At 39.3% G+C, this 25,513-nt stretch overlaps 1 protein-coding gene across 4 annotated transcripts; it reads right to left on the reverse strand.

Moving 5' to 3' along the window:
- Nucleotides 1-25,255, reverse strand: LOC103698530. 4 transcript variants are annotated; one of them, XM_039118846.1, is made up of 16 exons: nt 24,786-25,254; nt 24,304-24,679; nt 23,990-24,083; nt 22,496-22,549; nt 17,477-17,663; nt 17,099-17,357; nt 16,622-16,837; nt 16,453-16,539; nt 16,246-16,380; nt 15,990-16,103; nt 15,642-15,889; nt 15,481-15,561; nt 15,158-15,389; nt 14,701-14,799; nt 14,429-14,614; nt 1-515 (listed from the first exon to the last, which is right to left on the reverse strand). In XM_039118846.1, exons 2-16 carry the CDS (start codon nt 24,643-24,645, stop codon nt 420-422), a joined length of 2,430 nt encoding a protein of 809 aa, XP_038974774.1. In that variant the 5' UTR covers nt 24,646-24,679; nt 24,786-25,254; the 3' UTR covers nt 1-419. The 4 variants fall into 4 exon arrangements, with proteins under 4 accessions (XP_038974774.1, XP_038974775.1, XP_038974776.1 ...); XM_039118847.1 differs by having other exon boundaries at nt 24,304-24,670; nt 24,786-25,127; XM_039118848.1 differs by lacking the exon at nt 22,496-22,549.
- Between the last annotated feature and the right edge of the window lie 258 nt (nt 25,256-25,513).

The raw sequence follows: 25,513 nt of genomic DNA on the forward strand, positions 1-25,513 counted from the left end.
TTCATCAAATAAAAAGCAATAAATAAATAAATAGAGGACAACCTTCCACGAAAGAACTTCAACGAGTTCCTTCCACAATAATCAAGCATGCGACACTTGAGTTTACGGTACCGAAAACATGTCATTCTGTTTCACTTGAACATGAAAGATTTTTATTCTGTTCCTCATCTTTTTATATCTTTTACTCTGTTGAGCATTTTTATACATGCAAAAACCAGCGCTGATTTTTGACTTCAGCCATTAGCAGATTGGTCATTGCTACTCATCAAAATCTTGTATGTAAGAGTGAGATATTCCAAGTCAGCATTGTTCCGCGTCATGGTGATATGAAAAAAAAAGATTATCTTCACTTCCCTGCCTTTTGGTTGGGATAACAAATGTATGACCTTTTTGCAATGAGCATCTTTTCTTTAAAGCACCTAGTGAGTTCTCGAGCAAACCTTTGGCAGCCCAGACTCCTTTTGCTGAGAGAGATGTTTCCTCCAGGGATCATTATGCAATTTATAGTGCAATACCTGTTCCAAGAATACTCTTTTAAGATCATAACCATCATATTTCTTTGATGATCCATATTTAGAAGCACAGTTGCAACAGTGTTGTTTAAAGATTGGACACATGTTAGCATATGTAAACCAAGTACAAAGAAGTCCTAGCATCCATCAAACGAACAGTGTTTGTTGCTTATTTTGTTAAACTAATGCTTACTAATGAAAACTGAAAGATAATGGTGTAGATGGAGGCATATATTCATTATAAATTAATGAATTACAACTTCGGCATTTTCTAGATCTTCCTGCATCGAATCTGTTCACTTGATGCGCACTGTATAACTGGTCTCACAAGAGCTATGCTTTAATAATTAGTGCAACATTGGTGCAATGATTTGATCAGCTTTGTCCGGTCTATGCTTGTCCTAACTAGAATAACACTGATCAAAGAATCTTGTCATCAAAGTTTTGGTTCTAGTTCTAAATTTCAAGTTCCTTTAAAACAAATAATTAGTGTGAGAGCTCGATCTAGCCAGCAATGTGGGCGACTGATCCAGCCAGACCAGATCTGGTCAAAATAGAGGAAGGGAAGGGCGTGTGAATAGGGGCATCGCCCTGCCCCGTATGAACATCGATGGTGGTAGGGCGGTGCCTGCCGAACCTTGGGGTGCCTACCGCCATCCTTGGGACTTGTTGCCGGTTGACTGGAGGAAGGAGAGGCTACTACCTCCCCCCTATTTAATCTCTTCGCTACCCCCATTGCTCATCTCTCTCTCTCCACCCCTCCTCTCCTCTTCCTCTCTCCCTCTCTGCAATGACCGCCATTGCGATTGTTAAGCATCACCACCCATTGATGGTCGAGCTATCTGATTTCCCTGCTTCCCTGCTTCTCTCCATCCCCTATTTCTTGCTTGCAGTGGAGAGAACCCCTTGCTTCGAAAGCCGATGAGCCCGAACCACCATCACCCTTGCCCTTTGTCTCTCTCTTTTCCTCTTTTCCTCTCTCTCTCCTTCCCTTTTATCTCTTTCATAGCTGCCAACAATGTGCGGTCTAATGGCCAAGAGCCCCACCACCTTGGCTTTCTCTCTCCCTCTTCCTCTCTCGGTCTATTTCTCTCTCCCTCTCCCTCTTTCACCAACAAACAAGCTCGAGCCCCTTTCTCATGCCCTCGCTCTCCCCGCTCTCTATCTCTCTTTCGTAATCATCCCCCCCCCCCCCTCTCTCTTTTCCTTTCAATCTCTTCCCTTAGGTCGGGCCAAATCCGGCTCATACTCGCCCTAGAGTTGACCCCAGCTAAGGGTCATTCCCAACTTTATTCTATCCCTTATTTTTCTAATCCGAAGTTGATTTAACTATGTAGTTGGACATTAGTTCAAATTCAGAGAGGACCAGCATAGAAACTTTTCCCGACCCATTAATTAAAGTAAATTCTAGTCCATTAATATCTTAATTTATTTATGGTAATAAGGACAAGGTTGATGAATTAGATTTTTGGAATTTATAATATTCAAAAGTTTGGATATAATTATTTAATTAGTGAGGAGGTTGGTTTCCAGATTTTATTATGCCAAATATTGACTTTAAGCTTAGCGGGTGCATTAGGTGTTTTGCAGGCCGAATTGACACATTGGGTTGGATTTTACTATCGTCAGAGGTAAAGATCCGTGAGCACGACTATTTGCATGATTAAGGATATTCTGTATGTTCATGTATCATATACTAATGATTAAAATAAACAATTATAAGGATTGCATAATCACCGATATAATTGTGGATATTTCATATTTATCTATATTGTAGTATTATTTATTTTGACTCATTATAATATTAATTATGCTTAATTATGATAAATGTACCATAAATAAATAACTTATAAAAATGGGATAATCTAAAATTAGGATATTTGGATTAGTCATGATATTAAGTATGGCCTTGCCACGGGAATGTAATAGTATGGTTTGTCAATCACGGGCTAGAGCATGACCGTAATTAGTCCAAATACCAAAAAAGTCGGATGTGACCTACACTAACCAGATAATAAGAATAATAGTGATAATAATAATTAAACAATAAAAATAATAATAAAAGTTTAACAATTTAACTAAATTGTAGCTAAATAGAACTGCTTATCTGATGATATATCATGTGCATATTGAAAACTGTCATTTTGATGATATGTTGCATACTTTTGAGTTGTTATACTAATAAAGCTCAATATGCATGCTGGGATTATTATATATGAAGGATATGCATGCTGGATCTGTTCAAAAATTGTTCAAATACCAAATAGTTGATATATGAGTCTTACTATTTTCTTGGCAGTTTCATATTTACTAAAAGATGTTATCTTATTCATGCTGATGCTGTGTGGGATTCCTTACTAAGTTGTTAGCTCACATTATTATTACATCTTTTTGTTAGAAGGGCGGAACACCTTACTTCATGGGGTTGATCCAGAACTCTTGGCAACAGATTATTAGTTAGATTTTTGTGTCCAATACCAGATATATATGAGTGTCCAATACCAGATATATGTGAATGTCAAATACTGGATGTATATCAACCGAGATATGCCGAACCTGTATCGGTCACCTACTGGACCAGTTCGAACTGGTGCCGAACCGGTATCGGTCGCCTACCGGACCAGTTCAAACCGATATCAAACTGGTATGCATAATATAGCTCGCGCACGTTGCCCGACGCGCTGTAGCAAACCGATTCGCACTGGTTCCTAGCCGTACGCATTTAGTATCAACCAGTTCAGACCGGTTCCAACGTGGTACCACTTGGTTTCGGCCCCTATGGGATAGGGGCCGGAACCATTTTTTAAGGCCGAATCGGATCGGTCAGAAACCAGACCAGTTCGGTACGTGCTGAACCGGCCGATACGGGCTGATTCTGTTATAAGTATGCCCTAGAAGCCAACGTGGCTAACGCATATTTGTAATCTGGGGCATAAATTTGTAATCTGACACTTATTAATAAATATGCGTTAGCCAACGTGGCTAACGCATATTTGTAATCTGGGGCATAAATTTGTAATCTGACACTTATTAATAAATAAGATTGGGCAATTTATTTTTCATTCATGTTTGTATGTGTCCATGAATCGTCTAAGAAATTAACAGATGATGACACATATTTTCAAGGAGTTAAGAATTTGAGGCATATTTCATTAGGGATTAATTTCTAAATGCTCCTGATCGATGGATCCATCACGAGGGACGATGATCGATCCGCTGAGATTAGTGCACAGATCACTTAGTCAGATGGACGAGTCTCGAGTCCACGGTGTAGAGACACTGGAGGAATTATGCAAGTACTTGTTAGAGAACAAGGTACTGAGCATGACCAAAGATAGTAGTCACATGAATGTCTATCCACTCGTCAGTGACTATTTATGCTGCAGTTGTATGACTGGTCCTTTGACCTGCGATGCCTCAGCTATTCACTGTGAGGTTGCTGTAGTTTGACGAGCATGTGAACTTGGGCCCTAGTCATTCGGGTCCTTATAGTGTGAATTGGCTGCAGTAGGTTCATTTTAGAATAGGGTTGCATCTAGATGGGATCTATCGACCTTGATAGATTAGAAGTGATCCTATGTGATTTATGAGACTGAGTTCGATAAATTCCTGGCCAGGTATTTTGAAAAAAGAGTTTTCCATATCTCGAACTGGAAGTCGTATAAATTTGACATATGACAGACGATGGAGTTTGACGAGATATCCATAACCTCCGTCACGTCGGAATCTATGATAGAGGGACTGTATCATACGCTAACTGCACCAAGAGGTTCGGATATTCCATTCTGCTGGGTTGCCACCACATACTGCTACGTGTCACTAGTGGATTGTGAGACTCGAAGGCATTCACTTGGTGATCAGTGAACCCTAAGAGTAGAACTGAAATCGTTTCAGTCTACTGAAAGGAGTTTCAGTGATATTGAGATGGAGATCTCAATATTTCTCACTACCAGTCAGAATAGAACCTACGGGGTCACACACATAGAGGATTTAATTAGTCAGACTATCATAATTGTGATTTGGAATCATAATAGAAATCAATCATCAATATGATTGGTGATTGAATTAACCCACTAAGTGTTCGTAAGTTAATGGAAGAAGAATTAAGTGGAATTGATTGCAATTGGATTGCAATTGGGCTGATTTAATGAGCCAAATCAAATTGGGTTCGACCCAAATTGATTTAGGTTCATGATTTGGTCAATTTGATTAAAACAAGATTTGTGCGGATTTTAAAGACCACATGTCGTCGTAGCATGAATATGACTTAAGTCATGTTCACACTATGCGGACTTCAAAGTCCACATGGCGTCGTAGGATGCATGCTCCCAAATCAATTAATTCTCCTAATGAGATTAGGAATCCTAATGTGATTAGGAAATTAATCAATTGATTAAATAGACACATGTCATGCATCTATGAGCACAAGGATTGGACACTTGGCATTAATCCAAGGGTGGGTTATAGTCCCATACTCCTAATAAGATTAGGAGCAACACTAAACCCAATCTATAAAAGGATAGCAAGGGAGAAGTTATGAATTAATTCTCTCCTCTTCCTCTCCACGCCTCCTCTTCTTTTTTCCTCCTCCACGGCAGCAAGGGGTCTTCATCCTCCTCTTCTTCCACGGTAGCAAGGCAAGGAAGATCCACGTGCAAGGTTCCTCCTTCCTCTTCCTCCATCGCGAGCAAGGTTGAAGAAGAAAGGGTTCTTCTTTAAGGAGGTATGTTGTAGATTTTTATCTTCTAATCTATATGATAGTCATGAGAGGTCTTTGCAAGGAGCTAGCACTCCGGTAAAATCCTATCTCAGATGATTAGATCCTCGTGTGGATACCTGTAGAGGCCGGACAATTGTGTGGCTCAAACAGGAAACTAGATAGATCATCAGGCTGCGGTGTTCTTCACCTGCAGAATTTTTGAAGATGAGATCTTCAAATTAATTTCTTCTGATTTTAGTTTCAGTTTTATGAATCTTAATCAACCTTCCTCAGATCCTAATCTCCCCTCCCTAATGAATTCAAAGATCTTCTGGATTTGGATCTAGAAAAATTTTTGAATTCTACGATCCGAGACGCGTTAATGCGATGAACAACGTCCCGTTCGAATTCCGCTGCAAACGTCACATCGGGGGCGTAACTCAGCAGTGGTATCAAAGCCATAGTTCTAGGGAGCATGATTAGGACCTAAGGATTGATTACCACATTTTTAATCTGATTTTTAAAGAAATTATGTTTGCTGGATTTTCTGCGTGCTGAAATTTCAGGTTGCTGAAATTTTCAGCATGCAGATTTTTATTTGCTATGATCTTGCAAATTATTTTAGAATTGCAATTAGATTACAATGTTTTAAATCAAGTAATGCATGATCTGAAATTCAGAGAATAGCATAATAGGTTTAAAATTTCAGATCTGAAAATATACATGAGATGCATATGGTAATCATAATGTTCATACTTGTTTAAGGTTATGTTTAAAATATTGTATGCATGAGATGTATGTATTAGTTAAACAAAAATTTATTTGCATGAGATGTAAATAAAATCCTTAAACAATAGGACATTTATATAAGATGTAAACTGAAACAATTATGTCATTTACACAAGATGTAATCACATAATATATGAAAGGGTTTCATAATTACATAGGATGTAAACCTGAACCAATGTGACATTTACATAAGATGTAAATCGAATGACATATGGTATGGGGTAGATGATTACATTAGATGTAAATCCCAAGAGACTTAAAACCTCCCTAAATCAATCGAGAGTGAACGATACATTGAGCTAGCCATATTTGATTAATTGATCTAATTGGTGTCTAGGCAAGCTCAAAGGTGGTTACTTAATTAGGACCTTACTCTCTAAGTAAGGGGAGCCTCCCACCTGCTTACCTGGCCAATTGATCGATTACCTCCTATGGAAAGCTCAAAGTTGGAATCACTAAGATCTGATTACCCAATATTAAGTCGATTGGTCTTCCACCGTAGTAGAGTTGCTAAGATCTTTCCGGTGTTGATTAGTCTCGGCTGGATACAGTGGGCTAGTTGAATCGGAGGATTGGACCTCTCTATTAACATGAGATGTTGTGGGGTAAAGGTGGGGTTGAGCTCCAATAACTATTAGGTGAGGACCCAATCACAGCTTTATTTTCGTGGGATATACGATGGGTCTGACTTAACCAAGGAACGGATCCAATAACTGTTAGGTGAGGTCCTTATGACTTGGAGACCAGGTTAGCTCAATATGCTTACGAAGCATTGTACAAGAGTTGTACACTCATCGTCTATGTGTCTCCAATAACTGTTAGGTGAGGTGACATATAGATTGGTGGGACCGCAGCACCCCACTCGAAACCCTAAGTCGCAGGTTTCCGTATCTTTACCAGGGGGTGTGAGAGATCCGAGAAATAGTGGAGGATTTGATCCAATTTTGTTTTAAAAGTTCCTAAAACAAATTAATGTCAAATACAAATTTCTAATTAGAATTTTTACTCTCTGCAGATGTCAATGGCTTCCAACCCGATAGTTCGAATTCTAGATAACAATAGGTTGACCGGACCAAACTATAAAAATTGGCTCCGCAACTTGAAGATTGTCTTGAGTTGCGAAAAAATAGCATATATTCTTGACCATGAACTCCGGTGTTACCAACCCGTGCAACCAATGAGCAGCGTGAGACGTATGCAAAATGGTTGGATGACGACAATAAGGTTAGGTGCTACATTTTGGCATCCATGTCCAACGAATTGCAATGCCAGCATGAGAGCATGAAGACTGCTAAGGACATACTTGATCACCTATAAGAGTTGTATAGTGAATAGAGTCGTGCAGCAAGATTTGAAGTGTCCAAGCGGCTCTTCAAAGCCAAGATGCATGATGGGCAGTCCGTCCATGAACATGGTTTGACCATGATCAAGGATCTTGAGGAGCTAGAGAAGCTTGGCATGACCATGCACAAGGATTTGCAAACGGATTTGATCCTACAATCGTTGCCATCTTCATATAGGCAGTTTATTGTAAACTACCATATGAATAAAATTGAATGCACCAAACTTGAATTGTTGAATATATTGGTGACAACTGAGGGAGCCTTGAAAGGTTCAAGGAGCACAGTTCTCGCTGCTGAGCTAGCTTCTACTTCCAAGAGAAAGTCTATTGGGAAGAAGAAGCCTGCGAAGAAGCAGAAGACCGAGAAAAAGCCGAAGAAGGAAGTTCCTAAGAAGAAAGCCGAACCCAAAGGAAAATGTTTCCGTTGCAATGAAGACGGCCATTGAAAGAGGAACTGTCCTATCTACATGGGAAACATAAAGAGCAAGAAGGATGACACGCCTTCTGAAGGTATGTCTAATATGCTCATTATTGAAACTAATCTAACGGTTTCTTCTATTTTCAGTTGGGTTATAGACTCTGGTTCTAGTGTTCACTTGTGCACTACCATGCATGGTCTAAAGGAAAGTAGAAGGCTTACGGAATGTGCGGTAACCCTAAGGGTTGGCAATGAAGCAAGAGTTGCTGCTGTTGCTGTGGGCACATTCCCTTTGCATTTACCGTCAGAATTTAGTTTGATACTTAGAGATTGTTATTTTGTACCTAGTGCTAGCAGAAATCTGATTTCTGTATCTTGTCTAGCATAGGAACATTATGAATTCAATTTCAATAAAGACTACGTTTCTATTTATTTACGAAATAAACTGTTTGGACGTGGTTTTATGATTGACGGTCTCTATCACTTACATATGAATGTATCTGTGAACGTATCTGAGCATACAGTGAGTACCATAGGATCAAAAAGATCTAGAGATGAGATAAATCAAAAGTATTTATGGCACCTCAGACTTGGTCATATAGGAGAAGACAGAATTAACAAATTGGAGAAACATGAGCTTTTGAGTTCATTGACTTCTGAGTCATATCCGATTTGTGAATCCTGCCTTCAAGAAAAAATGGCCAAATTACCCTTTGTAGGACATGGGGAGAGGTCCACTGAAATACTTGCCCTAGCACACACTGATGTGTGTGGCCCATTCGATGTGCAGGTTAGGGGTCAATTTTTCTACTTTATTACTTTTACCGATGATTTCTCACGATATGGTTATGTCTATCTTATGAGACATAAATCTGAAGCATTTGAAAGGTTCAAAGAATTCATATTTGAAGTAGAAAAACAGACAGGAAAACTCATTAAGGTTCTTCGATCAGATCGAGGAGGAGAATACCTTAGTGGAGAGTTTTGCGATTATCTCAAACAAAATGATATAGTTTCACAATGGCCACCTCCTAGAACACCTCAACTCAACGGAGTGTCAGAAAGGAGGAATCGGACCCTATTGGATATGGTCAGGTCCATGATGAGCTTCACTGACTTACCCTTATTTTTGTGGGGAGATGCCCTACTTACAGCTATCTATATATTGAATAGAGTTCCCTCTAAGTCCGTTCCTACCACACCGTATGAGATATGGCATGGTAAGAAACTAAGTCTTGGTTATCTCAAGATTTGGGGATGTCCAGCCCAAGTCAAGCGATAACAGGCGGACAAGTTGGAGTCTAGGACAATTGGTGCTCGTTTCATTAGATATCCTAAAGAGTCGTTAGGATACAATTTTTACATCCCAGAAGATCACAAAGTGTTTGTGAGCCGACATGCCATCTTTTTGAAAAAACAATTTATCCTTGATAGAGGCAGTGGGAGAAAAATTGAGCTCGAAGAGAAAGTCTCTGAAGAGCAACGAGCAATTGAGCCTAGTGAACCTATTCACATTGAGCCAATACATGAAGAACCTCGTCCACTTCGTAGATCCAGTAGGATCTCCCATCCTCCTGAAAGATACTTAGGTATGCTTACAGAGGAAATAGAGGAAGAGTTCCTCATGGAAGAAAGAGATCATAGTAATGATCCCAAGACCTACAACGAAGCAATGTTAGACATCGACTCCGAAAAATGGATGAATGCGATGAAGTCAGAAATAGACTCCATGCATTCCAACCAAGTATGGACCTTAGTAGACCCGCCTGAAGGTATAGTACCTATTGGGTGTAAATGGATCTACAAAAGGAAAATAGGTTCGGATGGCAAGGTAGAGACCTATAAGGCAAGATTGGTGGTAAAAGGTTATAGTCAGCGCGAAGGCATTGACTATCAAGATACCTTTTCACCGGTAGCCATGCTGAAGTCCATTCGAACGTTGCTTGCCATTGCAGCTTATCATGATTATGAGATATGGCAGATGGATGTGAAAACTGCTTTTCTTAATGGATATCTTGAGGAAGATATCTATATGGAACAGCCTCAGGGTTTCACTTTCAGTGATGGTGATCACAAGGTCTGCAAGCTGCAAAGATCCATTTATGGATTAAAGCAAGCATCTCGGAGTTGGAACACTCATTTCGATGATGTGATCAAATCGTTTAATTTCATCAAGAACGAAGAGGAACCATGTGTGTACAAAAAGGTCAGTGGGAGGGCTACAGTATTCCTCGTATTGTACGTGGATGATATACTCCTAATTAGGAATGATATTCCCATGCTCACATCGGTCAAGTTATGGCTGTCTAAGAAGTTCTCCATTAAAGATCTAGGTGAAGCATCTTATATTTTGGGGATTAAGGTATATAGAGATAGATCTAAGAGGATGCTTGGCCTATCACAGAAAATGTACATAGAGAAAATGTTGAAGAGGTTCAGCATGGAAAACTCTAAGAGGGGATTGTTACCCCTAAAGCATGGCATAAATCTCTCCAAAAAGATGTGCCCCAAAACATCTGAAGAGATTCAGCACATGAGTAGGATCCCTTATGCATCGGCAATAGGAAGCCTCATATATGCCATGCTATGTACTCGACCTGATATAGCACATGCTGTGAGTGTCACGAGCAGATATCAGTCAAATCCAGGCGAGGAGCACTGGATAGCTGTGAAAAATATCCTTAAGTACTTGAGAAGGACTAAGGATCTGTTTTTGGTCTTTAGGGGAGGCATAGAGTTAAAGGTAGAAGGATATACTGATTCAGACTTCATGACTGACCCCGATGATAGAAAGTCTACATCAGAATATGTATTTTTATGCAATGGAGGATCAGTAAATTGGAAGAGTTCCAAGCAACCGATTGTTGTAGATTCTACCATGGAAGCAGAGTACATTGCTGCATCGGATACTGCGAAGGAAACGTTCTGGTACAAGAAGTTTGTCGAAGAGCTAGGAGTCATGTCATCAGATGCCATAACCCTTTTCTGCGACAATAACGACGCCATAGCACTGGCTAAGGAGCCGAGGTCTCACCAGAAGTCCAAGCACATAGAGCGACGATTTCATCTAATTCGCGACTACCTCGAAAAGAAATATGTAGAGGTGCAGAGAGTAGACTCCACTGATAACGTGGCGGACCCATTCACTAAGCAGCTGAGTCAGAAAAAATTAAAAGTCCATCTTGAAAAAATGGGACTTAAATATGTCTGATTGGCTTTAGTGCAAGTGGAAGATTGTTAGAAGTATACCCTATATGTCTGATTTGAGGCATGTGTCATTAGGGATTAATTTCTAAATGCTCCTGATCGATAGATCCATCACGAGGGACGGTGATCGATCCGCTAAGATTAGTGCATAGATCACTTAGTCAGATGGACGAGTCTCGAGTCCACGGTGTAGAGACACTGGAGTGATTATGTAAATACTTGTTAGAGAACAAGGTACTGAGCGTGACCAAAGATAGTAGTCACATGGATGTCTATCCACTCGTCAGTGACTACTTATGCTGCAGTTGTATGACTGGTCATTTGATCTGCAATGCCTCAGCTATTCACTGTGAGGTTGCTGTAGTTTGACAAGCATGTGCACTTGGGCCCTAGTCATTCGGATCCTTGTAGTGCGAATTGGCTGCAGTAGGTTCATTTTGGAATAGGGTTGCATCTAGATGGGATCTATCGACCTTGATAGATTAGGAGTGATCCTATGTGATTTATGAGACTGAGTTCGATAAATTCCTGGCCAGGTATTTTGGAAAAAGAATTTTCCATATCTCGAAATGGAAGTCGTATAAATTTGACATATGACAGACGATGGGGTTTGACAAAATATCCATAACCTCCGTCACGTCGGAATCCATGATAGAGGGACTGTATCATACGCTAACTGCACCAAGAGGTTCAGATATTCCATTCTACTGGATTGCCACCACATACTGCTAGGTGTCACTAGTGGATTGTGAAACTCGAAGGCATTCACTTGGTGATCAGTGAACCCTAAGAGTAGAACTAAAATCGTTTCAGTCCACTGAAAGGAGTTTCAGTGATATTGAGATGGAGATCTCAATATTTCTCACTACCAGTCAGAATAAAACCTACGGGGTCACACACATAGAGGATTTAATTAGTCAGACTATCATAATTGTGATTTGGAATCATAATAAAAATCAATCATCAATATGTTTGGTGATTGAATTAACCCACTAAGTGTTCGTAAGTTAATGGAAGAAGAATTAAGTGAAATTGATTGCAATTGTATTGCAATTGGATTGTAATTGGGCTGATTTAATGAGCCAAAATGAATTGGGTTCGACCCAAATTGATTTGGGTTCATGATTGGGTCAATTTGATTAAATCAAGGTTTGTGCAGATTTTAAAGACCACATGTCGTCGTAAGATGAATATGACTTAAATCATGTTCACACTATGCGGACTTTAAAGTCCACATGGCGTCGTAGGATGCATTCTCCCAAATCAATTAATTCTCCTAATGAGATTAGGAATCCTAATGTGATTAGAAAATTAATCAATTGATTAAATAGACACATGTCATGCATCTATGAGCACAAGGATTGGACACTTGGCATTAATCCAAGGGTGGGTTATAGTCCCATACTCCTAATAAGATTAGAAGGAGCCCTAAACCCAATCTATGAAAGAATAGTAAGGGAGAAGTTATGAATTAATTCTCTCCTCTTCCTCTCCACGCCTCCTCTTCTTTCTTCCTCCTCCACGGCAGCAAGGGGTCTTCATCCTCCTCTTCTTCCATGGTAGTAAGGCAAGGAAGATCCACGTGCAAGGTTCCTCCTTCCTCTTCCTCCATCGCGAGCAAGGTTGAAGAAGAAAGGGTTCTTCTTTAAGAAGGTATGTTGCAGATTTTTATTTTTTAATCTATATGATAGTCATGAGAGGTCTTTGCAAGGAGCTAGCACTCCGGTAAGACCCTATCTCAGATGATTAGATCCTCGTGTGGATACCTGTAGAGGCCGGACAATTGTGTGGCTCAAACAGGAAGCTAGATAGATCATAAGGCTGCAGTGTTCTTCACCTGCAGAATTTTTGAAGATGAGATCTTCAAATTAATTTCTTCTGATTTTAGTTTCAGTTTTATGAATCTTAATCAACCTTCCTCAGATCCTAATCTCCCCTCCCTAATGAATTCAAAAATCTTCTGGATTTGGATCCAGAAAAATTTTTAAATTCTACGATCCGAGACGCGTTCATGCGATGAACGACGTCCCGTTCGAATTCCACTGCGAACGTCGCATCGAACGGTGCGTAACTCAGCAGATTCAGCATACCTTGATATCAACCCTATACTTTCGATAACTCTAATTATCAGTAATTAAGGACATACTTTGTTTATCCTAATCTCTTATCTCTTGTTATTAAGTGTTCTGGTTCAAATTATCAGGACTTGCATATTCTCTAGGTTTATGCCCTAAGAAGGTGTTTGGCCATATCAAATGGCTGATCCAAGTGTAGGGTTTGGGGTGAGACAGTTGGACAACAAATTGTTGTGTCTATGAACTTCAGGGCTACAAGTCATGTATGGGGTTGGCTTTGGGTCCAGGATTGACATAAAGAGTGGTTACTACTAACGACCACCATTTTAGAAGAGTTCTAACATCAGCAGTCATAGGAAGGTTGATGAGATTTTAGGCAGTAGATGAACTGCCAGAAGGCTGTCTAGAGCCTAGATGCTAGGCACCCAAAGGTCAAAGCAGCACAAAAACAACGCATTCAAAAAAATAGATATCTAAAAAATAGTTATAATTAATATCAAATAAGATTAGTAAGTTAAGGGTACTAACTTGTCAGTTGCCAACATTCAGTATTACTTTATAAATTGACCACATCTTCAAGACTTAAACATGAAGCAAAATATTAAAGCTGGTGGCCAAGTAGCTGCCAAGGCAACATTTGAGGAGCATTTCATACGTGTGGTACAAATGCAGGCATCAGCCACATATTGTATGAGGATAAGTACAACTTGGTTCAAAGAACATATCAAAGAAAAAATTTGAAGTTCCGTACCTATAGAGACTGTCTCTAGGATGGTTCTATTTACTAGACACTGCCAAACATGACTAGTCTGGCTGGACAGGAAAGCCTTCTTTGCAGAATATAGATATACATCTGTCGAGATACCTAATATATAATTTTAAGGCATGCCTAGGTTAATGAATGTCAGTGATGTAGTTCTCATCCAGCCTAACGCACCATCCACCCTTTGTGGCTCTCTCCCATATACAAATTGTGCAGTGGGCAAGAAAAAAGTGATAAAACAAATGACGAATTCACGTTTTATCAAGTCACTTTCATCGTATGTCACTCAGTTATCTTTATTATAGAATGACAAAGGATGTTAATATATCATTACTGCTTGAAGAAAGCAAGTTCACTCATGGCAAGAGCTAATTGGCTCTAAAAGGCCTACATTTGGGCCTAAAGTTCTAGAAAATCCCAATGTAAAATGCACAGAAGAATGACGAACTGCCTGGTACATCAGGCATGAAAACATCTAAATTCAACTAAATTCTATGACATTCATTTGGAAAAAATTGAACAATTTAAAGGTTTAAGATATTAACTTGTTCGTAAACATGGAACTCTAATTTGGGTCTTCAACAATATAATATATTGCAAAACAGAAGAGATAATTGTCATACCTGTATGAATGTGGAAAAGACATCATCTTGTCTGAGTTTTGAGAACTCAACCGCCCAGCCATCCTCCTTAGAGAACAATTTCTTCTGTCTCTGAGCCTCAAGCAAAACAGAATCACGATATAAGAACCTCTGCCAGATCTGGCGTACATTGGCCAACATAAACTCTATCTCTGTTTCATTAATCCCCTGTGCAAATCAAGAAATAACATAAGAATATAGACGGCCTATACAATTAGCATCCACAATACTTGGTAATAAGATGAGATATTTACCTGAAGAATTTTTATCAAGCTTGGGATATCATCTTCTTGAATTCGCACTGCAAAGCTTTTATAGTTGAGAACATTTTCATAAGGAAGAAAGATTCCATCCTGCAATCAAGCTATCAATGTAACATCAAACAAATCATACTTCTTGAAAAAAGCTTAACTGAATATTCTCAATCACACCACATATATAAACATTAAATAAGCATATCAATATAATCAGGCAAAGGGTTCTATATATTTGAAATATAAATGATCAAGATGACTAATTATATATGAGTTCCGTAAACCGTATTCTGATAAAGAAAACAGTAAGTATGAATGGAGCCAAATGTTAACATCATAATCACAAACCTACATTTCATGGGTCAGCGAATATGTAAAACAGATGACCTACTAAAATAAGCTTCATCTTCCTAACCAACCACAGTGGACACTGCAGAAGCGACATGAGTATCTGTACCTGGATTATCACTGGAATGCACCCTTGCAGAATGCTGTCTTCCATGCGTCCGCTCCAGCCATCCCCAGGCAGCACCCCACAGAACAAAGAGCTTGCCAATTCCTCAGAATACTTAGGTGAGGGTAATGGAGTTACTGTTACATTAGCTGCATGCTGTCTCCCAAGCTTGCCCTCCTTGTTAGGTGTAGAACCAAATTCTTCTGCCAATTTTTGCCTGATACCCATACTATACCTGCAATCATTTTGGACAAAGGAACAAGATACATCACTAATTAATTATGTGAAATGTGACAGTTGTGTTCGGAGCAAATATAGACACACACGTGCTTTCAGGTCGCCCATGTTCATAGGCAGATCCTAAATTTCCATTGAAATAGAAGAGGGTTTTACGCTCCTTGCGTGGCCTGCACATACAGTTGATTCGAATCTCAGATGGAAATTACCATTAGAAGCATACAAGTTAGGCAACCCTCTTATTAAATACCTGGCCCACAGTTTTAACCATATTGCAATTGGTTCAGGCCTTTTCCATGCTGGAAGTACAAGATCCTTCTCTGGGTCAAAGCAGGGGTGGTCACCTCTTCTATGGGAAGGGATAGGGTCCCAGTTGTCAGCCCAATAAGCTGTTGTTGAGTGATTATGTTTGGAATTCGTGTTCCCCCAGTGTACTAACATCATGCTATTCCAAATTTCTTTCGGAGCATAGCAAGCACCTTCATCCCATGAAAATAACTGCCTTCAGATAGAAGCAATTCCATTAGATTCCTAGTAAAAGTAATGTGCACAAGCCAAGCTTCTCTGATGGCAATCATGTAGCATCTCCAAAACATACCCATATATGGTCCTTTCCAGAGGAGCGGTTCCAATATGGATACTGCTCAACTATATGATCATAAGCCTTCTTATAGAATTCCAAAGTTAGGGAGCTCCTCAGACGTGAATGTTTCTGAAATCAGAATTATTTAGTAAGTTTCCATGTTTTAATATCAGCTTCTTTAGATTCTTCCAACGACAGCAGTTAAACATGGTGGTTCACAATAAAAAATTGTCAAGGAGCATTGCAGAAATAATGGCTATAACTTTTATACCTGCACACTCAAATGTGGTGCATCATCCGCTCGAGCTATTATACAGGAATCAAGAACAGGAACATAGAAATAGTCTGCTTCTTCACCATTCATTGTTCGGTATGGACTAGCCAGTATGCTCTCATAAAGTGCCATCTACACAATGGAAATAGCAATTTAGCAAAGACTCTTTTGATCTAATAATAATTAAATATTGTTAACTAGTACCTGTGAGCCATACAATTGCTCAGTCCACAATGTTCTGTTCTCATCAGTGTATATTCTGTTTACACATTCAAACTTCCAATGCCGCCCCTGCCAAAAACAAAGGTGTAATATAAATTATCTGGAACTTCATGTCACAAACAAGAGATATAATATGAATGCCGAGGATTACCTCCAGAAGGTGACTGTTGAACTCTGGTGGCAGATCATAAACATAAATAAGTGGCCTTTTCTTTTTAACAACAGCGCTAACATTTATAAGGTCACTACCTATTGGTGCCTTGTCAGGTACATCAACTTTAGATGGTCGAAGCCATGTAGGCCACTCTTGTATGGGTGATAAGGCAGATGGGATACTGCAATCTATCCCATAATACCCATTGTCACACTGCAAAAGCATGTTTTTAAAGTCAAAAGTATTATGATGAGAGCAATGACCAATTTATACATCACTAAAATAGCAATGTTATGAATTAGTTTTTGCATGCCATGATTGAGAATCATGTAAAGAATAAAACAAAGAGTACACCACTAAATGAAAGATTGGATACAAAAGAATATAGGAAAGATGCAACTATCATCTGTTCTCAATTTTCATGATTGTAAAGTGCAAACTGCTCAAAATCCAACAGAAATTCCAGTCATATACCTGACAAAATCCACCACGGCAATGTCCATGCCCAGAGCACTGGTTGGGACAACTGCACATTGTTGGTATCTCACAGAATCGTCCCCCAAGACCATCATATTTACAGTCACATTCCTCTTTAAAGTTCACTTTGGAAGCATAGGCATCCTTTGGGTCAACATTACACCATCCCTGTCTGCTACTGTTAGTAGTAAATATATTCTCAAAATCAGCCTTTGTCCAATCTGTGATCCTAGGACCCCCAGGTTCAGATGGTAAGCTGAAATATATGAACGTTTCAGATAAAAACTTTTATAGAGAAATATCATAGTAAATACTAAATATCATGATAACTACATCAGAAAATACTGGACATGATATAAATATCAACTTTCTTACTTTATTTTAAAGCCACATGACTCTGCCACAGGACGATTTGGATACTTAGTTCCTGCTCCACAAAAGCACATTGCTCTAGTTGTGTCACAATATGCTGAACATATGGAAACAATCCACCATCCAAATGGTTTTTCTGGAGTTCCTGGATGATTGCAGTCCAGCTGCAACTTCTTGGTACATCCTTCCCCTATAAAGCCATTACATTAGCACTTCATCAACGGTTGATTATCTCAATACAGGTGACTATAGAAAGTCTTATTTCACTGCAATGTTACAATTAATTTAAAATATACTGATCACTAGTAAAATAACAAAATCGTAAGTACAAATTGAACTTACCCAAGGAAATCTGAAAATAAATAGTATTTAAATTGGCAGCAATCAAGGTCCATCGTGCCAGTATCGAAGCCGTACCAGTCGGTTGGCAACATGGTTTGGTATGCCCCCGTGACGGGGCCGTACCGACACAATAGAGAGGGAGAGGAAGAGGGAGAATGAGAGAGAAAGTAAAAGAGAGAGAGAGAGACAGGAGGGGGCGGAGGGAGAGGGAAGAAGGGAGGGAGAGAGAACGGGCTCCGGAGGGCTGCAGAGGCTCGGAGTAGGGGCTCCGCCATTTGAACCTCTATTTCGTTCGAAACAGGAGTACGTCAATGGACCCCTATTTCAAAAAAAAATAGAGGGCGGAGCCCCTGCTCTGGCCCTCCAACTTCACTTAAAATTTTCAAAATAAAAAAGGGCCCCCGACGTACTCCTGTTTCGAAAAAAATAGAAGGTGGAGCCCCTGCTCCGGCCCTCCCTCCCTCTCTCTGCCCCTTCCTCCCCCTCTCTCTTTTCCTCTCTTTCCTTGTCCCTCCCCTTCTCCCGCCAGTTTCTCATTTTGAATGTCGAACCCAGAACCATCTTGCTTCGTCACTAGCACGGCTTGGTATGCCCCGAACCGGACGGTTCGGGATGGTTCCGCAGTCCTTGGCAATCACACCCCTTTTTGCTTGAGAATTGAGGCTGATTAAGAAATAGGAAGTTATATAAATTTTCTCAAAAAGGGAAATTAGTCAAACATTAAGGAGCAATATCATCAAGATTGGGATCATATCATAAATCATAAAGGGGATTGGATCAAATCTTGTAAGATTCTTTATGATCTGTTTTAAACATTAAAGAAAAGGCAAAACAATATGAAAAGTAATAACCATAATAGAGTTGTACTTTGAATGAATAATGAGTAGAAAATCATTATATAAGAGCATAAGAAGCTCACTTCCAACAGCCATGAGCTCATATATTCATGTACAAGAAATAAACACCACTTTTAATTATTTAATATGGTTAAATGCTACATATAAATCAATAAAGTACCTTCATTTAACCAAAGAAAAAGAAAAGTACATAAGGGACTATAGAACAACGAAAGAAACATGATCATCATCATCATTACCTTCATCATTATCAAATTGATATACAATAACATCCTTTTCTTTTGCCTTCTGTTGAAAAAGATCTTCTTCCACATCCACTAGTTGAACCTTATGGAGCATTTTGATAATGAGTTTTTTCACATTTAAAAACAAATTAAATCTTAATTTGAATATAATTAAAAAAAGCATGTCTTGCCCCTCCAGGTGCATCAATACAATTCTCCTTTGAGGTAGAAAGATTGTCGAAGAAAGGAATCAAATTTTTAAGAATAGCTTATGAAAAAAAAATCACTCTAGGTCATAGTAAGCAAATGTAAATGGAAACCTTTAAGATAGCTAGTCTACACATTCAATCTGTATTGCTGGAGGCCATATTTGTTTAGATCCTGGATTATAAGAACTTGAAATAATGCTAGGAAATAGTTACTAGAATCAGCAAGCTGACTAACTGTACACTCAAAAATAGACAAGATATGTGAAGCATGGGAGAGTGCTTGTCAGTTACTATAATCTGAAAGTGCAATGGGTCCATCTGTCCATGTCCACAGATAGGTACTTAAGAATCTGTAGGAAAGTGGACCGAGCGAGAACACATCACAGAACAAGTAGCAAAGATGGAAGCTATCCGCGTAACATGATGGGTAGCCCTAGAGTTCAATACCCAAGACAAAAATAAACAAGAGCATAGGGGTGTGATCAAGCCAAGCATGGTTGAGGCTAGGTCTCATCTAGCTTGGCTGGAAATTGTTTTTGAGCCTCAGCTGTATAATTTTGCTCAGGTCATTTGTGGTGTGATGAAGCATAACTTAGTTTTGAACAAAGCTAGACATGAGCATACTTCAACCAGCTTGATAACCTTAAATCGAGCTGAAACTGATTAGATCCTGTATCAAGCTTTGAAGCTCAGTTCTGCACTTGGCTGTTCCTTTCATCATTCTTTAGTTGACCAATGCTGAAAGACAAGCTGTTAATTAAATTCAATAGTTGATTATACACTAACTTATATAAGTATTATATATACATTATATCCACACATACATACATACATATGTGTGTGTGTATATACATATATATATATGTACATATACACATGTATGTATACATACGTACATACATATAGTGTGTATATATATATATATACAGAACCGGCCCGACCGTTAGGCGAGATAGGCGGTCGCCTAAGGCCCCGGCCCAAAAAAAGGCCCACGCCCGACAACCTAGCTACAGTAGTCCGTACTCCGTAGAGGTAGAGTGTAGAGGGCTTGAGGCAGAGCCAACGGCTACCTCGACTGCTCGACAAGACAATTGAGGGAGTGAGGGTGAGTCGTCGTCCGAAATCCTTGAGACATGTTTAAAATTTCTAGTTGGATACTGTTGCCGCTGAAATTGAGCCCAATCTCGGTGCTGACTAAGCTAGATAGTTGTGGAAGATCAATAGTTACTATTCAGGTCGGCAAGATAGGCCCAGTCGTGTATTTTGCACTTATTAAATTTTTTTTTTATTATTATTTTTTAAAAAAAGGCCTCTCTTAGTAAGTTCGCCTTAGGCCCCCACATCTATTGGGCCACCCCTATATGCATATATATATGTTTGTGTGTGTATGTATATAATATATATAGGAATATAGATATATAAGTCTGTGTATATAACATTATATATAATATATACATACATGCAAAGTATGCTATGCCGGTATCCAGACCCATATTGGTTGCCCGGCAGTACAGCACAATATTGTACCATACCATTCCATTCCAGGCCCGTATTTGCATTGTCAAAACCAACAAGGAAGAGGGAGAGGGAGAATGAAAGAGGGAAAAAGAGAGAGGGAGGGAGAGAGGCCGAGTGAGGGAGAGACGGAGCTCGAAAACCCCCTCTTCTCCAGCTACAAGAAAACATGAGTGGAGCCCCAATGTCGTTGAAAAGAGAGATAAAGGGAAGGAGGGTGAGGGAGAGGGAGGAAGAGAGGGAGGGAGGGAGGGAGGGAGAGAGAGGGGGCTTTCGAGCCCCCTCTCCTTCAGCTACACGATAACAAGGGTGGAATACGTGTACTCTCCTTTAGTGCCCTCTACTCCGGCCACATGAGCCCCCTCTCCTCTAGTGCCATATATGCCTCTCTCTCTCTCTCTCTCTCTCTCTCTCTTTTCTTCTTTAGACCAATCTTCGACTTCTTCCCCCACCCCCCACCCCCCACCCCTCTTTTCCTCTAGAACTATTTATTCATCTGACTATTCATCCCTGGTCTTCCATGTTTTCCCTTTTGTTGTACGTGTTAGCTTTTGTTATACTTATCTCCTCCTTTTCTTCCTTCTACTTGATAGGTGTTGGCCTTGCTTGTAGAATGCTACTTCCTTGCCCTCCTCTTCCTTCCATTTCTTACTAGGTACTGGCTGCCTATCCATGGCCTCTAGCTTGCTAGCTACTTTAGTGGCAGTAATGTTGTTGCGTGCTGCCTGGGGATATTGATCTTTGAAACTTTTTGGCATAAAAAATAGGTTTTGTAATGTCATAAATGGTGAAAGAAGAGTGCATGTATGATATATGTACATGCTTATCTATATATATGATTAAAAGCATGCATGACAAAAGCTTAGCAGGCTTTTCCCCCTACTTGGCCACCTAGGTGCCAGGACACCCGCCTAGGCCATACAAAGGGTCCACTGCTTGGCTTCACCTAGGGAATTTGGCAACACGAGTTTGCAAAGAGGAGCAAGTCACTTCATCTCCTAGATCTCTTACACATTTTAGACCTTAATAGCAAGAATCTTTTAGTCGCGGTGTCACGCCCTCTTTTGAAGCTCGCCCTTTCACCAACTTCTTGTGCATTACTTACTCTACTTTTCTATTTTGAGAGTTCCTCAACTTTGTAACCACTAACACTTCCAGTACTTAAGTCAGAGAAAAGTCCATGGGCATAAGGAGATGAACAATATGCCTAGTCTCCTATATTTCCTCTGACATCATTGGCCATGCATTGCCACGCAACAACACATCACTGCTTTTGTGTTATGATACTGAAGAAGTGCTGTAATTCCATTCAAAATTTGGGGTGACATAAAGATAATAATAAATAAAATTGACTCATAACTGGATTTTTACATAAATTCTGTGACTTTTGAAGCTACTTGTGACAGCTGTTATAAACTGTAACAGATCTAAACTCATATCTGATTATCATTGATGAACTGCTGGTTTAACAGATCTGTAGCACAGAGAGTGTGATCATAGGGTAGAAGGAAATAAAATAGACGAGGAAATAGTAGAACAGAAGAAGATGAAGGGAGGAAAAAAGGCCTACAGCCACTGTAATTTAACTCAAAGAGATTCTATGTACTCTTTTTTTTCCCCCTCCAGCAGCCTACATAGCCTTTTAATAGCCCTAGCCACCTTTCCTGACTCTATTATCATTCTTATGAAAGAAAATAAAATAATCATAAACAACTAACTAAAACCCTGAATTGATAAATACAAGCTGACCTGTATTTGATAGAAAACAACACTACTAAACAAAGAAGAAAATGAAAAAAAGATCGCCTAAAATAACCAGAAAATAGACATGGTTAATGTTTTGAGAGAAGCAAAGACTTGGATTTTAGGGTTTACTTCTGAGAGAAGCACAAAAAGTCCTCATCTGCCTGAAAGAGCAAAGGTTTGGCCCTACAAAAAAGAAAGCAAAAGTTGTGTTCTCAATAGAGGCAACATCCATAGCCACTTGAACCCATATGTGAAGGCAGTCATGTTATAATATGAAAATTTCTGTCAAAAGTCAGTTGGCTAATATCTTCACTAAAGCCTTTGAGGAAACATCTTAACAAGTGTTTGTCCAAGTTTTAGTGCTTCATTATCCATGCTCAAGCTGGAGAATGAGTAAAAAATAGATTTAGTAATGAATTCAATGCACGGATTGATATTAGCTGCTCCTTAGGTTTTGAAAGCTGATATTGAATTTTAAGACACGCAAATAGGACTCATATATAGCATGTAACTAATTGGCCATCTAGAACTTAATAGTGATACTTGTCTTGTTGTTGGAAATAAATGGTTCCTGACCTGAAAACAAGAGTACATGATGACATATCTAGGTCGATGCACCCCCTTAATTATTCTTTATCCTCTTACTGTTCTTTTACTGAACCAATTTTTCAGCTTCTGCTCTTGTTATCCCTCTAATGCACAACTTTTTTTTTTTGATAATTCACCATATAATTTTCCCTTGAAAAGTTTCATTATAGCCAATATCTGCAGGACAACACTTGCGGTAGAACACGTGCCAAGCTTAAACTGTTATTATTAGTTGATGACCTAGAGACCTAAGACATAACTCCAATGCCAGATGTTAAATTGTTTCCTTGGTTTTGCAAGATGTTGTACATGAAGAATATTATAGAATAGCCATGGCCTTTCACCTTAATTTTGAACTTCATCAAGATCCATAAAAGCAAGCTTCACTACATTTATTTTTTTGTATCAAGAACATTTCCTATGGAAAGAAGAATTTATACAGCACACAGACTCGGGTGTGGTGGTTTCATGCATCTGTTCAGGTTCCGTCCATATAGCTACCACTACTGATATGACACTAGCTTTCTTCTGCATATTTTCATCAATGACAGTATATCCTGGAAAAGTTAAGTGGACTAATCCACACTAAACTAGTATCCTGGTATCCCTTCTTCTTCCAGTTCAATTAAACCCACTTTTAAGACTATCACAATAAATCATATGTCTACATAAAGGTTATAACTAATGGTAACTGAACATGAGATTCTGCAGAAAGGGGCCATGGGGAGAAGATTCATTCAGGTAAAGGCATTCATGAAGCAAGCAAGAGTAATAATAATTTCTGCAAAGTGGTAGCTTTTTTCTTTTCTTTTTTTTTTTTTGGTCAAAACGGCATTTTATTTCAAATATCTCAATTTTGAGTACATCCTGCCAAATCAGAAGAAAGTAAACAGTGTAGCAGATGGGGAACACCTGCTAAACTCGTCCAAGTGGTAGCTATTGTTTCAATTCAATCTAATGACAACATCATCAGAGACCTTATATTCCATAGATATAAATGAGACATAAAATTAAAATTGCAGAAACTTTACTGACCATCAAATCCATGAAAGCACCTGCATTGCCCCAGTTCTCGATTACATATTCCTTGACCATTACAGTCATATTCGCAACTCTTGCCTCCTATGCTCTGTCCAAACCAATAAAGCCTTAAGCACATTAAGCTGTTACAATAAGACGAGCAATAAAGAAGAGTCCTAGCTCTTGCCTAAATTTCAAACCTTTAAATAAGAAAAAGAAACTTTGACAACATTCGGATTGTAGAGAATATAGAATCTGTAATATAACTGAAAGCTAAGGACATAGGTATTGGCATATTAACTGTAGAATATTCTACCAATTACACATACCTCAACGACATCAATTGCTGTAGTAATTGAATCACAACTAGAAAGCCACCTTCCAATCTCAGGCTTCCATGGTGCGGCCCGGTATGTAACTGCTCCATGAGAGTCAGGGAGAAGCTGAGGATCAAAGACAGGATTCAACTGTGAATTATCGGCCAGACGCTCACTGCTCCCACCGACCGACCTGTTGACTGGCAAACAGGAATTCCGTGGAGCACCAAAGTAATCGAGCGAAGAAGGAAACAGAGGCGTCAAGAACATGTGCACCAGTGACACCAATAGCACCAGAGAAGCCACGGCCGCTACCGAAGACCACGAGCACTTCCATGACTGGAAGGAGGCCATTCTCCGAGAAAGCCTATTTGGACAACTGTACGATCTAATTCCAGAAACACAATATAAATAAAGAGAAAAAAAATCCCTCAAAGGTAAAACCGAAACTAAATTCATATATTAAAAAAGGGAATCACAGAAAATGGCGTCACCTTTGAACGATTGGAGAGCAACTGTAATGGAAAACAACAGAAATTTGCAGCTCAAAAAATTGATTCCGAGACTCCTACAAGACCTCCGCGAAAACCAACCAAAATTCCAGAGAAATCTCCAACTGAGTGCCACCAACAATGATAATTTTTCAATTAGTCAAAGGAATTGGATAAAAATGTATCATAACGAGGCAGCTTTGGGTGGATCCGGAGCAATGGATGAAGGCGTCGAGGGAGATAGGAAAAGGGTTTTAGGGACGAAAAAGGTATTGGAAGAAGATAAGTTCAAGAGGACACGATAATTTATCTGATTTATAGAGAAGAGCTCTTCCGAGTTCAACGTATGGAATGAGGAGAATAAAATATAAACATTTTCGAGGACGGACGGGGATGAGAAATTATTGCCTACAGTGCGACCACCACGTGTGCACGCTGTCCCGCTGGTTCCTGTGGGCCCGTTGATCACGCATGATCTCCGCTGATGCAAAGAATATAGGAAAACATGGTACAGACAATAATTTCTATGAATTCTATTTATCAAACATGCATATCGATGCGTCTCATGCAAAAAACGATTGATTGTCATTGATAACGTACATAATTATATAGTACATATAATATAGGAAATAATTAATCCCGCATCACGCGGGTAGCCGTCGGATCAAGGCGGCCCAATACATTTAGAAGCTAAGATAAATTCAATAAATAAGACCCTTTTTTAATAATAA

This window comes from Phoenix dactylifera, unplaced genomic scaffold (genome assembly GCF_009389715.1).
Source record: "Phoenix dactylifera cultivar Barhee BC4 unplaced genomic scaffold, palm_55x_up_171113_PBpolish2nd_filt_p 000430F, whole genome shotgun sequence".
In the NCBI taxonomy this organism is placed as follows: Eukaryota; Viridiplantae; Streptophyta; class Magnoliopsida; order Arecales; family Arecaceae; genus Phoenix; species Phoenix dactylifera.

Excerpts from the sequence above, each read along its gene's own strand:
- LOC103698530 (XM_039118846.1), bottom strand. The coding sequence starts at position 24,645 with ATGGCCTCCTTCCAGTCATGGAAGTGCTCGTGGTCTTCGGTAGCGGCC. Across the intron at positions 16,104-16,245 it reads CACCACATTTGAGTGTGCAG|AAACATTCACGTCTGAGGAG; the intron begins GTATAAAAGTTA and ends TTCTGATTTCAG. Across the intron at positions 14,615-14,700 it reads GCTTGATAAAAATTCTTCAG|GGGATTAATGAAACAGAGAT; the intron begins GTAAATATCTCA and ends TGATTTGCACAG.